The sequence below is a fragment of the Miscanthus floridulus genome, chromosome 10 (assembly GCF_019320115.1).
Source record: "Miscanthus floridulus cultivar M001 chromosome 10, ASM1932011v1, whole genome shotgun sequence".
NCBI classification, from domain to species: domain Eukaryota; kingdom Viridiplantae; phylum Streptophyta; class Magnoliopsida; order Poales; family Poaceae; genus Miscanthus; species Miscanthus floridulus.
The window spans coordinates 29,875,163-29,891,919 of NC_089589.1; the positions used below are offsets into that span (position 1 = coordinate 29,875,163).

The window sequence follows — 16,757 nt, forward strand, 5'->3', positions numbered from 1 at the left end:
ATACTTGGTCTACTTCACCCACCAACTATGAAACCGTCTGTTTTACCCCCCTGAACTTTCTAAAACCGTCTATTTTACCCCTTGGACGGTTTTCAGCGGCGGTTTTGATACAGTAACAGCGGGTCTGCTACAGTAACAGCGGCTGTTTTGAATTTCCTTTTCTATTTATTTTCGGTGAATTTTTGAAAAATCATAAAATGAAAAATCTAATTTTATTAGACTCCACATGAGTAGATCTACACAGTGAATATATAATACGGTATGCTTTAGTACAATTTTTTTTGTAGCTTTAGATTAATCGGAAAATCCAATTTTGTCTTTAATTAATTAGAATTTATCTATAACTAAGTTATACATAGTCCAATGAGTATGAAATTTTTACTATATTTCAAGCATACAATAATTAGCGTACCATAAAAATTTCACTATAATTGTACCATAGAAGCTGCAGCTATGAATTATTCCAATTAATTACAGACAAAATTAGATTTTCCAATTAATCTAAGGCTATAGTAAAAAATTTGTACTAAAGCATACCGTATTATACATTCACTGTATAGATCTACTCATGTGGAGTCCAATAAAATTAGATTTTTTATTTTATGATTTACTATGATTATTCAAAAATTCACCGAAAATAAATAAAAAAGAAAGTTCAAAACCAACGTCACTGTAGCAAACACGATGTTACTGTAGCAGACCGCTATTACTGTAGTAAACCGCCGCTGAAAACCACTCGGGGGTAAAATAAACGGTTTTAGAAAGTTCAGGGGGTAAAACAGACGGTTTCATAGTTGGGGAGTGAAGTAGACCATGTATGAAAAGTGGGGGGTTAAGTAGACTTTTTCCAATAAAATATCAATACATGGCCGATCTAATGAAAAAGATTATTCAGAAAAAATAGATGTTATATATTTTTTTAAAAAATATTATCAACACAAAGTTGACTCATGAGTAAATGGTTTGTGTTTTGTAAATAAATGGGGTAATACTCTCTCGGTTCACATGTCACATTAGTTTTGTTCCCCATCAACTATCTTTGATCATATATTTGAAAAATCCTTATAGTTTCACAATATACAATTCTATGAATTATATTTATAGAAGTATTTCTCGTAGCAAATTTAAAAATATAAATATTATACCATTAACTCATATAATTTTTTGGAAATGTATAGTTAAAGATATAAATATTCCCTTAAGATAACATATAAAAAAATGGAAGGAGTGTTCACACACACAAAAAAAATGAAGGAGTAACAATCTCTTCACTGTTTTGACGTACCTTCAGGCTTCAGCACACAGGAAGAAGGATGCCTATGATGCATTTACACGGTTTTGTCAAGATTTTTTCTCACGTTTGCCCCGTGATTACTCTCTTCTCATAGCTTAACATTCTCGCACACAGTACAACATTTTACAAGGGCTTGTGCGGAAAACCTCTCTCTGCCTACCACCTCCTGCGTATGAGGCAGCTCGTGCTCGTTCGAGACTGAGACACCCCCCGCACGCCCGCGGCCGCCTCCCTCCGCGCAGATCTCGCCGCCGACGAGATGCTCCGCCGCGGCGTGCTCCTCCTCGCGGCCGTCCTCCTCGCCGTCGCTCACTCGCCCCTCGCGTACGCCTCGGAGGCCGACCACAAGGTGCCCCCCTTCATCCCAACCCTAGATCCGAACACTCCCTTGGCTGGATCCGTCGAGGCGCCGCGCCGCGCCGGATCTAGGCGTAGCGGGCCGCTGGGCCGCTGGGGGACCGCGTGCTTAGTACCAGGGGACGGCTTTGGTCTGTAGCTCCGTGGTGCGAAATTCTGGGTGCTTACTGATTTGGAGTCATGATGAGATGAGCGAGACAACGGTTTGAGTGCTGTTTCAGAAGCTGGTTGTTTTGATCCTGGTTGCTATGGGGGGGTGTGGGCAAGAAATTGTGATAGCCGCATTCGGACAAAAGTTTGTTCCTTTTTCTTTGCATGCAATAAACTTTCAGATAGTGTTACCATTCTCGTTGAGAAACAGCTGGTTCTAGTTGTGTCATTGTAGTAGGCCTCGTGTAAGATTAAATAAGCATAGGGGACATCGCTTCGCTTACAATTGCATGCATGTTTTCTTGGTCTTGCTTATTAGATGGTGCATGCCATGTTTTCGAAAGGGCGCAATGCATGCATTTCATCGCGGGCTTATAATTGTTATGCTACATACACTTTAATTCGGTAGTTATCGTGTGGGGATTCCATCGTGGAAAATACTAGTTGAGCATGCTGTAGTGGCATTTGACTTGATGGTTCAAAGACGAAGACATCTTCATTCTTCATTTTTTTCGTTAAAATTCTGGAGTAGATTACTCACAGTTGGCTAAGAAGGGTTGAGCTTTAGCACAGTGGCAGGTCCTTGCAGCAATATCCTGGGGGTAGCAGTTCTGTTTTGGACATTATTATTTAAGTTTCATGCTGAGTGTAACTGCATTTAGACCTGTCAGAATAATTACTTTGAGTGTCTTCTGATCTGTATGGTGAGTGTTACTCTGTGATGTAAAGTCAGGCTTTGATGTCATTAGACAGAAACTTGTGATTAGTAAGGTAAAACAATATGTGGATTATGAAAGTCCTAGTTAGACTGCTTACCCTTTTGTTTCTGACTAGAAGCGCTGCTCTTTGTTAAAGTCCATGAAATATCTACGTCTCTGATGATTAGTGATTAGAAGATTGAATCCCTGGGCTTAAGAAATATCAGAGTTCTTTTTCCTGAATATGGTTGGGGCTGTTTCAAATTAAACATTTAGTCATCATGATCGCTATGCTTCTATATCTTTCACTGTTATCCTTGATGCTACAATATTCAGAAAACTTGTTTCCTACAACCAGAACCAGCTTACATGTTGCTGTCTTTTCAAAATTTACCTGCACTGAATTTAACTATGATAAGAATGCCTTCATCTACTGAAGCATTGGAGCTTCTAATTATTTTTCTTATGTGCAGTATAAAACAGAAGAACCTGTTAAGCTATGGGTAAACAAGGTTGGGCCTTACAATAACCCTCAAGAGACGTACAACTATTACAGTCTCCCATTTTGTCAACCATCTGAAAACCCTGCGCATAAATGGGGTGGTCTCGGAGAGGTCCTTGGTGGAAATGAGCTGATTGATAGTCAGATCGATATAAAGTTCATAAGTATGCTTGCCTTCTCTTGACATCCTCCTGAAGTTTGTTTATTTCTTGGACCATGCATTGATGCATGTTTGTTCCTGTGACTGAATTGATTTATTTCATTGGCCTTTTCATTTGATTGTTTCTTTTGTTTAGAAAATGTGGACAAGGGGGCCATTTGCACAATTGAACTTGATGCTCAAAAGGTTCAGCAATTTGCTAATGCCATTGAAAACTCATATTGGTTTGAACTTTTCATAGGTATGGAAAATCCTCATTTAGTTTTATTCTGATCCACAGTTTTTGGACGCTTTATCTTGTTTCTGACATTCTTTGTGTCCACATTTTGCTCCAATGCTTACCGTGGTTCAATAACCTAGATGATCTGCCATTGTGGGGTAGGTGGTTCTATACCTGACCATTTCTGTTGCACAAATTCTTTATATTTTCTTTTGAAATAATGGAGCCAGTTCCCTCTGAGCAGGTTTTGTTGGGGAGACTGACAAAAACAATGAGAACAAGCACTACCTTTACACTCATAAGAACATTGTTGTTAAATACAATGGTAACAGGGTATGTGTTGTATATAACCTTAAAAGGATTAGCTGAGACCAATCTCCATTAGAATGGCTAGATTTAACGTTGGCTCGCCACGCCTATCACAACCCTCGTCCTTTACCAGGGCTTGGGACCTGCTATGTTGAGACAACATAGGCGGAGTTAGCTGAGACCAATATGTTGGCTAATTCAATTTCCTCTGTAGATAATTCATGTGAATCTAACGCAAGAGTCACCTAAGCTTCTTGAAGCTGGTAAAAAGTTGGATATGACTTATTCAGTGAAGTGGGTGCAAACAAATGTGGCATTTGCACGGCGTTTCGAGGTTTACTTAGACTACCCGTTCTTTGAACACCAGGTAATTCTTGCTTGCACAAGAGACAACATACCAGTTTCAAAAGGACACTTTGGTCTTCTTTCCTTGACTCTAACAAAGGCGGGACATTGCTTTCTGTCTGAGTAATTACAAGATGGGTGACTATTTTTTTTTCCATGTTCAGATTCATTGGTTCTCCATCTTCAATTCATTCATGATGGTTATTTTCTTGACTGGTTTAGTGTCAATGATATTGATGAGGACACTAAGAAATGATTATGCAAAATACGCTCGTGAAGATGACGATCTGGAATCACTTGTAAGTTCTGAACCAGGAATCTGTAGCACGTCAATATACTTATATATTTCTCATTTTGCCTGCTAATGTAACTTAGGTGCTGTTTGGTAACGTGTACAGTAACGCAAATTTAATCAAAATTAGTTCATTTGTATCTGCAGCCGGTAACGTTCGCAGGCTTAAATTATTTTCGTTTGCGTTACCTGCTGTAGAACCAAACAGCTTGTTAATGTTTTCTCAATTGATTTTATCTATATCATATGATATTTCTAAAATAGAAAAATCTTTTAGCCAATCATTATGAGATTATTATAGAAAAATCCATCTGTCATTTTCATGCCAGCAATGTAATATTTCTGAAAGAAACAACAAATCAATTTACCTAAAATTTAATTGAATCATACAAGTTGCAAGTAACAAGTTTTTCTGTGACTCGATGGATTGTTCAGGGTTAAGATATGGGTTTCCTTTTTCAGGAGCGAGATGTTAATGAGGAATCTGGGTGGAAGCTTGTCCATGGTGATGTGTTCCGACCTCCTCACAGCCTGGTGTTTCTTTCTTCCCTTGTTGGTATTGGCACTCAGCTGGCAGCTCTTATCCTGCTTGTGATTGTGTTGGCCATTGTTGGCATGTTATATGTTGGGTAAGCTCATAACCATCTTTTTATCTCCTTTTTTCTTCCTTGGATGTGCAAAATCCAGGTGTTTAATTGATGAAAGTGTTTTTTTGGCTAATCAATATATTTATCTGAACCTGAAAATTATGAATAAGAATGTCTTAGCTTTCAAAGGGCGTTCTTGTTTTATGCTTAAAAAATCACCTCTTTCTTTAGACGAAATGATATGGTGCAATTTGATTTCTTTGGTAGGTTAGTAATCTCTGATTTTGATATATGACCGATGTAGGATGTTTAGATAAAATAGTTGCTTTTGCATAATCTGGGAATACCTTTGGCAAAATCCCTCTATTGACATCTGGAATAGTGCTCAATGAGATGTGATGTGAATGAGCAAGCAACCCAGAATTTACAACCCATGCAATTCCGACTTGGAGAGCATGGAAAGTTTGTAAGATAGAAATTACTAGAATCCTGCTTTAAACATTATGTGTGAGTACATCAATAATGTAGATGCAAAACTATTCTTAGAGATCAGCATATATGCTCTATCTATCAGATATATGAAGCCATCATCACAACCTCTCATGCGTTGCACTTGTACAGACTTCAGTTTTAATCAACAAGGATATTGTTCATCCTTGTATGAGTATGCATTAACATTTTTGCTCAAGCCCCTAACTAAAATACTTTGTTCTATTCACCAGGCGAGGAGCTATCATCACAACCTTTATTGTGTGCTATGCTCTTACATCTTTCATCTCTGGATATGTTAGTGGTGGCCTCTATTCAAGGAATGGTGGTATGATTCGGCACATTTTTTTATTCAAAAGTCCTCTGTTTTGCATACCCATGTTATTTTGTTCCAATAAATAGATTCTTGAATTTGAAAATTTCCTGTTACCTTGTTCTTCACCTCACTGAATGCACTACATAATATGGCAGGCAAAAACTGGATAAAGGCTATGATCCTTACAGCATCACTTTTTCCATTCTTGTGTTTCTCGATTGGATTGGTGTTAAACACTATTGCTATCTTCTACCGATCATTAGCAGCTATACCATTTGGCACAATGGTTGTTATGTTTGTTCTTTGGGCTTTCATCTCCTTCCCGTTGGTTCTATTGGGGACTGTAGTTGGTAGAAATTGGAGTGGTGCTCCCAACAACCCTTGTCGTGTGAAAACGATCCCACGCCCTATTCCTGAGAAGAAGTGGTACCTTACACCTTCTGTTATTTCATTGATGGGTGGGCTTCTCCCCTTCGGCAGCATCTTCATTGAGATGTACTTCGTATTCACTTCCTTCTGGAACTACAAGGTAAAGAAAACAATATATTGCTGAATGTTCCACCAATTGGAAGTACTAAAGTTCCAATCACCAGCATTTAGAATGATCTGCACTACTTTCTTAGTTACAGAAGCAAAGTTTCTTTCTTTTGGTGCCTTGGCAGGTGTACTACGTCTATGGTTTCATGTTGCTGGTCTTTGTCATCCTCATAATAGTCACCATATGTGTCACTATTGTGGGTACTTATTTCTTGTTGAATGCTGAGAACTATCATTGGCAATGGACATCATTCTTCTCTGCTGCATCTACCGCCTTGTATGTATATCTATACTCTATATACTATTATCATGTGAAGACAAAGATGTCAGGCTTTTTCCAGACAAGCTTCTACTTTGGTTACACCTTGATGTTCTGTCTTGGATTGGGAATACTTTGTGGTGAGTTTTCAAACTATTTTTCATTTCATTTCAAGCTTACATAGATCCTCATAATAGTTTTCAAACTGTTTTCAAACTACTTTCTATGTATGTAGGTGCTGTTGGATATTTGGGCTCCACCCTATTTGTGAGGAGAATCTACAGAAATATCAAATGCGACTAAACTTGGTCGAGGCTGTTGGCATGTCTTGTCACAGTATGGTGCAGAGTAATACCCTGAGCTTCTGATTAACTTTTGAAACTACACAGGAGGTCGCTCTCCCTTCGGTTACTCTTTTCATCTTTTTTTGGCCTATCTTCCTCCATGGAAGTGTGGAACTGCCCTGATAAATGTATACCTATTAGTTGGGGAATTAGTCAGAGTACTGGAAAGTACATGTAGGTTCTTTTTGTGTGGCCTCTCTTGGTCAGTTGTAGGAGTACATTGATGAATATCACCGCAGTGCAGATTCCAGTGGGCTAGATTCGCCTCTCTTATGAGTTGCCACATCCAGTTTTTATACCCCACCCCCCTTTGTAGCACAAGTAGGCTAATATATTAAGTATATGTTCTTAATGTGTTTGATTTGTTTTTTTGTTGCACTTGAGAGTATATTGAAGATTTGAAGTAGACTTCAGCACATGCCTGTTTCAGCTCCATTGGTTGGCTTGCAGAATTCTAGGCATAATGACCATTGTAGACCTATATTTGTCTAGTTTGACCGTTTGTGGGGCAGAATTTATGACGTGCACTTTTGCAGGGATCATCCTTTTTCTTCCACTGTCAGAAACACTACTTAAAATTTCTCCTGTCCAGGCCATGATCTATGAATTGGACTTGTTATTACTATGGAGTATATCACTAATGCATGGTGTTTCATTTCTAGCCTATCCCCAACTTGTTTGAGACTAAAGGGCAGGAGCTTCGACGTGTTGGATAGGAACTCTTGTCTTAGAATCACAGCAGCATCCACTACACCCGCAATACTTTTGTAGCGTGTTTCCACACTGAATTCTGAAAAATACCTTTGGTAGCACGTTTCCCACTTTGCACATCCGCTACTGGAACAGTGCTTTAGGGAGCCATAGAATTGCCATTCATTTAATTGTCGATCGTTTTGGGATTTTTTTTAAAGTCAGGTGCTGCTGTAGTGTATAACAGATGTCAAGTTCATAAGGTTAGTAACTTAGTAATCAACTTGCTGGTAATCATCAGTGTAGAGAAAATGGGGATATACTCCTTCCCAACCATTTCTTATGATGTGTCAATGTTATCTTGCGCAATTGTCTTGGAACTAATCGGGGTTCTCAATGATGTCGCTCGCGGAATTGATCGTCCATGTAGGATGTACGCAAGAAATCCATTGCGGCAAGCAAAGATAATGTTTCTTTTGGAAGACCAGGGCATATGAGTGTATTTCAGTCAATGATGTGTTTATATGTTTCTGTTGTGTTCCACATGAATCTTTTGTAGCCCTTGAAGATTACTTGCAGCAGCATCCCTGGTTTGCGCCCCTGCCTGGGTTTATTTATTTATGAACGATGAGCTAATGTATGGAGAGCTTAATCCAGTGAGGGTGAGGTCATTTGGAATGTGAGACATTGTCGGCCCAAACTTGAAAACCAAACACAACTACACAAGAATAGTCTCACTATTTTTTTATATTAAGGGAAAAAAAACATGTTTGTCATGTGTGGACAAGTCAGTGCAGCAAACGCTTAAGCTTGGTAGTAACTACTCCGTCTGGCTGTATTTCAAGTTATAAGTCATTTTGTTTTTCTGTTTTTCAAGTACATAGTTTCTGCCATACACCTGGATATACATTATGTTTACATATATTTTGGAACAAGACTTGTAATTTGTAACCAAGAGACTACGTACTAGCTTGCTAATACAAAAAGGACCGAATGATTGTGCTTAGGAACTCGGAGTAAAACAAAGTTGGGCAAATATCATCGTTGCATTGTACTATACCGTCAGCAACGTCACAACCCAAAATGATGCATGCATTGCTTACAACACACACACACACACACGGGCAAGTGTAGACCAATGGGTGGTGACCTGGTCGGTCACAAGACTTGATTTAGCATTGCATAAGTGAAACACCAGATTCGGATTAAATCTCCTTATTGTTTCTATATCATCAATTGGGTTTCTTGGTTCAGCCTGTACTTGGTTATAGCTTCCTTTCTATTCGCCTGTGTCATCATCGCCATTTCCCAATCTAGCCAACATGGGCCATACACAAGTATATGTTTAGCCAATGGGTTACAATTGCACGATCAATTTGCACCAGAAAATGATACCCTCCCTAATCATGCTATGAACCCTAACCGCAACATGACGTAGCTAGGATTGACCCGGAAGCCATATATGCGTAGACTCTGCAAGTCTGAAGCATTCTGCATTTCCGTGAACCACATGCAGAAGTAGGTAACATTCGACATCAGACCGAACGCTTCGAGGCTACTGTCGTCGTGCGCTACAGCATGAAGCTGGTGGTCGAGGTCGTCGGCGCGCACGACCTGCCGGCGAGGCGCGGCCGCGTGACCCCGTTGGTGCAGGTCGCGTTCGGCGGCCAGCGCCACGCGACCGGCGTCAGGCCCGGCGAGGCCAACCCGACGTGGAACGAGACGGTCGTGTTCGTAATCGACGCGACCGTCGCCGGCCGCGGCGGCCGGCTGTCGGACCGTTCCATCGACGTCGGGGTCTACCACCGGCGCGCCTCGGGCCGCAAGAGCTGCCTCGGCCGCGTCCGCCTGTTCGGCGCGGCCGTCGCGCCGTCCGCTGAGGAGGCCGTCCTCCTGCGCTGCCCACTCGACAAGCCCAGCTTCTTCGTCCCAGGCGCGTGGCGAGGTGGCGCTCCGACTCTACCTGGCGCCGTACGGCCCGCCGGCCACTCCCAGCGCCGCCGCCGCTGCGCTGGCGGGGAATGCCTACTCTACCACGTATGCCACAAGTACCTTCAACGACACCGCCTCCATGGCCGGCGGCCCAGAGACAGTGATCGGAGGCGCGAGCACGCAGTCGTCTCCTGCAATGGTGATCAAGAAGAAAAAGAAGAAGAAAGAACCGGTGCAAGAGCCGCCGCCGGTGCATGTCTTCAACTCCATCCCAACGCAGTCCAGCACCGGATCACTGATCTTCCCGCCACCACCACCGCCGTCCATGCCACCGCCCACCGCAGCCCCAAAGGCCACCAAGAAGGCTGCGGCGCCTGCCACCGCCGACGACGCCAAGGCGGCGGAGTACCTCATGGTTGACAAGCTGGAGTTCCTGTACGTCAACGTAGTGCGCGGCAGGGGCCTCTCCGGCACCGACCCGTACGTGGAGGTCCGGGTGGGCAACTACTCGGCGGTGACACGTCATCTTGTCAGGAACCATGAGCCCGAGTGGAACCAGGTGTTCGCCTTCTCCAAGGATCAGCTGCAGGCGGACAGCGTGGAGGTGATCGTCAAGGACAAGAACCTCATCGTGTGGGACAGCATCGTCGGCAGAGCTGCCCTGAACATCCTCGAGCTCCCAAGCTTGGCTCCTCCTAACCGCCCTCTGGCGCCTCAATGGTACAGGCTCAAGGGCGCCAAGGGCCAGTGGACAGGCGGCGAGGTCATGGTCGCCGCCTGGAAGGGGTCGCAGTCCGACGAGGCCTTCGCCGGCGCACTGCACGCCGGCGCGCACGACCTGGCACCGGCCGCCGTGGCCACCACCCAGACGAAGTGCTACTTCGCGCCACGGCTGTGCTACCTCCGGTGCCACGTCATCGCCGCGCAAGACTTGGTCCACCCTGACCGCAGCCGCCTGTCGCGGATGAGCGTGCTCGCGAGGGTGCAGCTCGGGGCGCAGAGGTGGGACACGCGGGCGTCGCCGAGCGCCAAGTGGGACGAGGACTTCTTCCTCGTCGCGGCGTGGCCGTTCGACGAGCCCCTGGAGATCGCCGTCATTGACATCGCCTCGCCGCAGCGGCACGAGCTGCTGGGCGAGGTCACATTCCCCAAAGGAAGCATCAAGGTGCAGCAGTTCGACAAGAAGAAGTTCAAGCCGCCGGCGCCGTCATGGCACGACCTCGAGCTGCCACGTTCGTCCGACGGCGGTGGCGGTGGTGGCGATGATGCCCGGGACAGATCAGGACGGCGGCACGAGTTCAGGAGCAAGATACAGCTGCGCGTCTACTACGATGCGGCGTACCACGTCCTCGACGAGGTCACGTCGTACGCCAGCGACTTCCAGCCATCGGCGCGGCCGCTCCGATCGCAGGCCATCGGTGTCCTCGAGCTCGCCGTCCTGCGAGCAACCGGCCTCCGGTCAACGAAGCGCCCGAACGGCGGGCGGGGGACTGTCGACGCCTACTGCGTCGCAAAGTACGGGCAGAAGTGGATCCGGACACGCACGCTCCTCGACACGGCCTCGCCGAGCTGGCAGGAGCAGTTCACGTTCGACGTGTTCGACCCCTGCACCGTGCTCACCGTCGCCGTCTTCGACAACAGCCAGCTCTCCTCCGCCGAGGCCTCGCGGCGCGGCGGCACCGACGCGCCGCTGGGCAAAGTCCGCATCCGCGTATCCACGCTGGCGTCAGGCCGCACGTACGAGCAGCCGTACTCCCTGTTCGTGGTGCACCCCACCGGGCTCCTCCGGTGCGGCGAGCTCCACCTCGCCGTCCGGTTCACGCACACGGCGTGGCTCAACATGATGTCTCTGTACCTCCGGCCGGCGCTGCCGAAGCAGCACTTCGCGAAGCCGATCCCGACGCACCTCCTCCCGAGGCTCCGGAGGCACGCCGCCGACGTCGTCGCGTCCCGCCTGGCGCGCGCCGAGCCGCCGCTACTCCCGGGCGCCGTGCACTACCTCCTCCGCGACCCGTCCGCGCACCCGAGGTCCGACGTGGCGAAGGGCTACGCGTACAGCATGCGCAGGTCCCTCGCCGCTTGCGCGCGCCTGCGCGACGTGCTGGCCCCGCTCGCCGCGTTCGCGCGCTGGTTCCGGGGCGTCCGCGACTGGGACAACCCGGTCACCACCGTCCTCGTCCTGGTCGTGTTCCTCGTGCTGGCGTGGATGCCCAAGCTCATCCTTCCGACCTTCTTCCTCTACCTTTTCGCCGTTGGCGTGTGGAACTTCTGGCGGCGGCCGGCGCAGCCGGCGCAGATGGAGCACTACAGCGACGGCGTTCCCCAGGCCATGTTCGAGGAGGAGTTCGACGCCGGGTTGCCGTCGGGGACCCTGCCGGAGGTACTCCTCCAGTGGTACTTGCGACTCCGGGAAACGGCCGCTCACATCCAGGGGTTCATCGGTGACGTCGCCTCGAAGGGAGAGCGCGTGCACGCGGTGCTGGAGTGGAGGGACGGCCGCGCCACGGTGATCGCGCTCGTGGCGGTGGCCGCGCTCACCGTCGTTAGCTACGCGGTGCCGTTCAAGGCGCTGGTGTCTTTCACCGGGGTCTACGTGATGAGGCATCCGCTGCTGCGGCGGAAGGAGCCGTCGGCGCTGATGAGCTTCTTCCGGCGGTTGCCGTCCAATGCCGATGTCATGCTGTGATTGTGATGGACCGTGGACGTACACTTCTACAGCTGTTCTACTACACTGACGTCATGACGGCTGTTTGTTCTACGCGGTTGTATCACAAGCTCCCTCTATATAAGTCAAACTGTACTAAGTTTAACTTAGAGATTATATAGAAAAAGAACAAATTAGCATAAATTAGCATAAATAATTAGTTAAAATTTAGTTTCATGATTTATATCTTGGACGTGATAGTTTTTTTCCTCAAATACTTGCACATCTTTTGACTTAACGTAGAGAGTTTTGGACATACAACGACGCGCTGTTAGAGCGCCCTAGAGGGTTAGAGGATTTACAACTCAGCTTTGAACCGCCCTAGTGTCTACTAATTCCATAAGCTATTACTCCTAAGAGAAGACAACCTAAATTGGTAGCGTCGACCTCTACCCACTGCGCCGTTTCGAATTTGATCATAGCGAGTAGTTGAGACAATAGGAAGCATCTTGCATTCCTCTCTTTCCACAGCTCCCAAGCTACCAGGGTGGAAAGGGTGTCTCCACCGCGCATGTCGGTTCCGCTCCAAATCGCTCACCACTCTCCACCAGTCGAGGATGGTGGGATGTGATAGATGTTAATGTTTTTATCGATAAATTTGGTTAAATTTGAACTTAGAATAGCTTAACGTAGGACAGACACATATCCATTATACTTTTGGACAGCGACGAGAGTACTTTGTAGTGTAGCAGGTAACACTACTACACAAAATTTAACCGAGGCGGGCAAGCCAACCACCTCGGTCGAAAGGTCACGGTTAATCCTGGCCTTAACCGAGACGGTTGGCCGTCTGCCTCGGTTAATCAAATAAAAAACAAAAAAAATAAGAAAGCCCGTGGACGAGCCCAGCAAGCCCATCCACGGGCCCACTAAGCCCGTCCACATGCCGCCACCGCCGTCGCTTGCTGGATCCGCCGCTAGGGAGCTGATGCCGGAGTTGGAGCGCCACCGCGGGGAGAAGGAGCGCCGCCACAGGGAGGCCCACGCCGCCGCCGGAGTTGATGTAGAGATGGAGGGGGAAGAGCGCCGCCGTGGGGAGGCCAGATCCGGCCTCCACACCACTGGATTTGCCCTCCACGCCGCCACCAGAGTAGGGGGAGGAGCGCCGCCGTGGGGAGGCCGGATCCAGCCTCCACGCCGCTACCGGAGTTGGAGGGGGAGGAGCGCCGCCATGGGGAGAGTGCCACCGTCGCCGCTCGCCTGTGCCGCCTGCGTTGCCCGCGCCGCCGCCGCCTCGCCCGCTCCCGGATTCGGCGGTGAGGGCGAGGAGGAGCCCGAATTCGTCCTCCCCGCCACCGGATCTGGCCTGCCCGCCGCCGGATCCGGCCTCTTCGCCCACGTCGCCTGAGGGAGAGATGGAGGGGAGAGGGCCGTCGTGCCAGAGGGGAGGAGGGGCGCCCCCGCCGAAGGAGGAGGAGGCAACCACGCGCGCCCGCCGGAGGAGGAGGAGGAGGAGGCTGCCGCACCTGAGGGAGAGGAGAGATGCCCGGGGAGGAGCGCGGTTGCGTTGTAGAGAGAACGAGGGGAGGAGCGCGGGAGAGTGCGGTTGACGGGAGGGGTGAAGGAGAGTGCACTGTGCGGCTGAGGGAAGGGGTGAGGGAGATAGTTAGGGTTTCTGAAGATTTCGTTTATATATTGGAGAGGATAATGGGCTGGTGTGGGCTATCAGGCTGGGCCTGATTTAGCGAGGCGGTTGTGTCACAATGCCCGCCTAGGTTGCCCGCCTTGGTAAATGATTAACCGAGGTGGTTGCCTTAGGATGACCGTCTCGGTTAATCTATATTAACTGAGGCGGGCACATTAGATTGCCCCGCCTCGGTTAATGATTAATCGAGGCGGTTGCTGGGCAGGCTGCCTGCCACCGAATAATGGAGGCGGGTAACCAGCCCGCCCGCCTCCGAGCCCCAAAGTGAAATGCCTCGGTTAATTTTTTTGTAGTAGTGTAAGAATGTTAAGCTGATGTGTTCTTTTCGCTCAGCGTCCTATCCTTCTTGGAGGCGTCGCCTGGGAAATCCCATGTTGCCTTGTGGATGTTAGTGAACATAAGACGTTAGCGCTGCTCGTCTACTACAAGTATAGGATCTTTGACAAGGCCGTGCAGTGGTGGTTCGCCGGCAATCAAAGCTCGGTAATAATGACATGTCATGTTTCTCTTTCTAGTGGGGTCTAGGATAGCAGTGTAGGTGGCGATGCTTGAAAGCTTTGGGTTGATGTCTCTTGTATGACTATTGTGCAAGTTTAGCAAAGATGATACACGATGGGTCCTGGTTAGTGTGAGTTGTCATGTGTTGTTTCAGATCTAAGCCCCTGGACTAATAGTGTTTTAGAGCCGTACTCTCTCTATCATAAAATAAGTGTTGTTTTAGGACGGAGGGAGTATAACAGGACTATGAAATATATCCCCACTGAGACTTGCCTAAGCGGAGTTCTGCCCAGAACACTCGGGAAGACGGGAACAGCCTAAAATCACACGGAAATTTCAGTCTTGACCGTTGCCGCTCAAAGTTACTCCATCGTGGTCGTGGGCATATCGGGAGAAATTGCGGGATGTCCCGAGCGTTTACTCCGAGTAGTGTATAGGAGGCGTATAGGCGACGATAGCTAGGCGCTGCAGCAGCGACCGCCCACGACCAGACCGTGGAGTCAGTGAAGTGTGTTGTTCACTGGACGATGATCGGCATCTGCTACACGTACTGGAGTGAGTGTATACTCCCGTCTGCCCGATTGGTACGTGTAGACCCGTTCGTTTAAACTTATCAGCCGACTTATCAGCTAGAATCTATAGTATTTTTCTCTCACAACAAATCAGCTTCAGTCGACTTATCAGCCGACTTTAATACCAGCCGAACAGGATTTTTAGTCAACTTTATGCTACTTTTTCGAGAGTCAACTTTATGCTATTGATAAGGTCAGCAGCCTCAACTTCTATACAACTCTGTCCATCTGTTCCAAAAAATAAATGTTATTCTGTCCTAAGATAATTTTTTAAAATTTTTATCAAAATCATAAAATATAATGTGTTAATAATGATTTTTTTAATAAATCATGTTCTACTATATGTTTTGATTTTTCTATATATATTTCTTTTATTATATATCTAGAGTAGTGCGTATCTAAATGTGTAGCAAAGCAATGTATCTACAAAATCTAGATGTCTTATAATTTGAAGCGGATGCGGTGTCAGCGTATATATTTAGTATCGTAGATATGATCAGTAACATATTCCAGAAAATGATGTCAAAGTTTCACCCACACTCGTCAATGGATACATAGAACACAGATGAACTCCATTATTCCTTTTTTTTTTTTGGAAATGCTCCTACTTAGATATCGCTCAAGGGTTGGTTGTAAGTAGAAAATCATAGCAGATGGCTATACCTTGTTGTAGTTTTTTCTTTCCTTTTTCTTTTCTAAAAAAAAAGAGCAGCAGGAGACCTACTGATCATGAGGTTAAAAAAGAAGGGAGTGCTTAATACTCCATCCGTCTCAACGTAAGTCTCCATCTTTTATTTTAGAAGAAAATAACCAAACAATCTCAACTTTGACTAAAATATATAATATATAAAAAATATTAATATTTATAATACAAGATATAAGCATCACTAAATTAATCACGTCGTATATTTTTGTAATAAACCTATTTAGAGACACAAAGGTAGATACTATTTCTCTTTAAACCTAAACAAAGCTGAGGTTGGTTGACTCTTTGAAATGCGAGAGGTAGACGAGCCCCGATACGCAGCACACTGACACGGCAGGGCTCAGCAGTCGCATACCACATCATCAGGGCATCCTAACGGAGTGGAACGTAACGGCCACCTACCGCATTGAATGCACCAGCCCGCAAGGGGTCGAGCGACGAAGCTCGAACAAGCCACGACTACGAACCCACACTCAACACGCACGCATCTCGTGATCGCAAAAATGCTCGGGGGCTACTGTCGAGGTTATGATCCCCGGGTGTCTCAAGGCATCGATTAGTCAGCAGGCCGAGCGGCCCACGATACGACATCAGCTAGCGAAAAGCCCAAACGATCGAGGCCCAGCTAAGCCAAACAGACCCGGCCAGACGCCAAGGCCAGGGTCAGCCACGACCCCTCCCTTCCGCCTTAGCCGTACGACGCACAAGAGACTCACGACCTCTCCGACATCTCGACCACTAGGAGGAACGGGGAGAGGTCGAGCCTAACTAAGCGTGCCCGCTCTGACAAGAGTGGACACACCGCACTGACCCTGTAAGGACCAAGGGGATAGCGATCACCTCAGTCCGGTCAAACACCATCCCTGCGCCATGCCGCACAGACAAGACAATACCGCACGGCGGTGACTACTAGTATGGAGGCCTGCCGTCCAAATACGGTCCAACGGGACATATGTACGATTTTACCCACTACATGATGAGATCCACGACGGAGCCCTTGACTTAGAGGCCATCCAAACCGACGGGAGCACACTCCCCAAGGCAACTCGGCGGTCGACGACCTAGGGGCGGCTACCAACTATTGTACGACGCCCCTAGGAAATCAGGAGACGATGACGAAGGCCATGACGGAGACCACGTCGCGCAGGATG

General features: G+C 47.3%; 2 protein-coding genes across 2 annotated transcripts; both read left to right on the forward strand.

The window, feature by feature from the left end:
- The first annotated feature begins 1,413 nt into the window (after positions 1-1,413).
- On the forward strand, positions 1,414-7,135 carry LOC136486438 (transmembrane 9 superfamily member 1). The gene is made up of 12 exons (XM_066483333.1): positions 1,414-1,643; positions 2,973-3,165; positions 3,298-3,402; positions 3,522-3,539; positions 3,626-3,714; positions 3,905-4,057; positions 4,200-4,334; positions 4,790-4,956; positions 5,637-5,731; positions 5,875-6,248; positions 6,382-6,655; positions 6,751-7,135. Exons 1-12 carry the CDS (start codon positions 1,554-1,556, stop codon positions 6,816-6,818), a joined length of 1,761 nt encoding a protein of 586 aa, XP_066339430.1. The 5' UTR covers positions 1,414-1,553; the 3' UTR covers positions 6,819-7,135.
- Positions 7,136-9,127: 1,992 nt separating this feature from the next.
- Positions 9,128-12,167, forward strand: LOC136488327 (FT-interacting protein 4-like). The gene is made up of 2 exons (XM_066485299.1): positions 9,128-9,436; positions 9,483-12,167. The coding sequence occupies exons 1-2, from the start codon at positions 9,128-9,130 to the stop codon at positions 12,165-12,167; spliced, it is 2,994 nt and encodes a 997-aa protein (XP_066341396.1).
- Positions 12,168-16,757: the final 4,590 nt, after the last annotated feature.

Excerpts from the sequence above, each read along its gene's own strand:
- LOC136486438 (XM_066483333.1), top strand. The coding sequence starts at position 1,554 with ATGCTCCGCCGCGGCGTGCTCCTCCTCGCGGCCGTCCTCCTCGCCGTC. Across the intron at positions 3,166-3,297 it reads GATCGATATAAAGTTCATAA|AAAATGTGGACAAGGGGGCC; the intron begins GTATGCTTGCCT and ends TCTTTTGTTTAG. Across the intron at positions 4,957-5,636 it reads GTTGGCATGTTATATGTTGG|GCGAGGAGCTATCATCACAA; the intron begins GTAAGCTCATAA and ends TCTATTCACCAG.
- LOC136488327 (XM_066485299.1), top strand. The coding sequence starts at position 9,128 with ATGAAGCTGGTGGTCGAGGTCGTCGGCGCGCACGACCTGCCGGCGAGG. Across the intron at positions 9,437-9,482 it reads CGCCGTCCGCTGAGGAGGCC|GCGCGTGGCGAGGTGGCGCT; the intron begins GTCCTCCTGCGC and ends TCTTCGTCCCAG.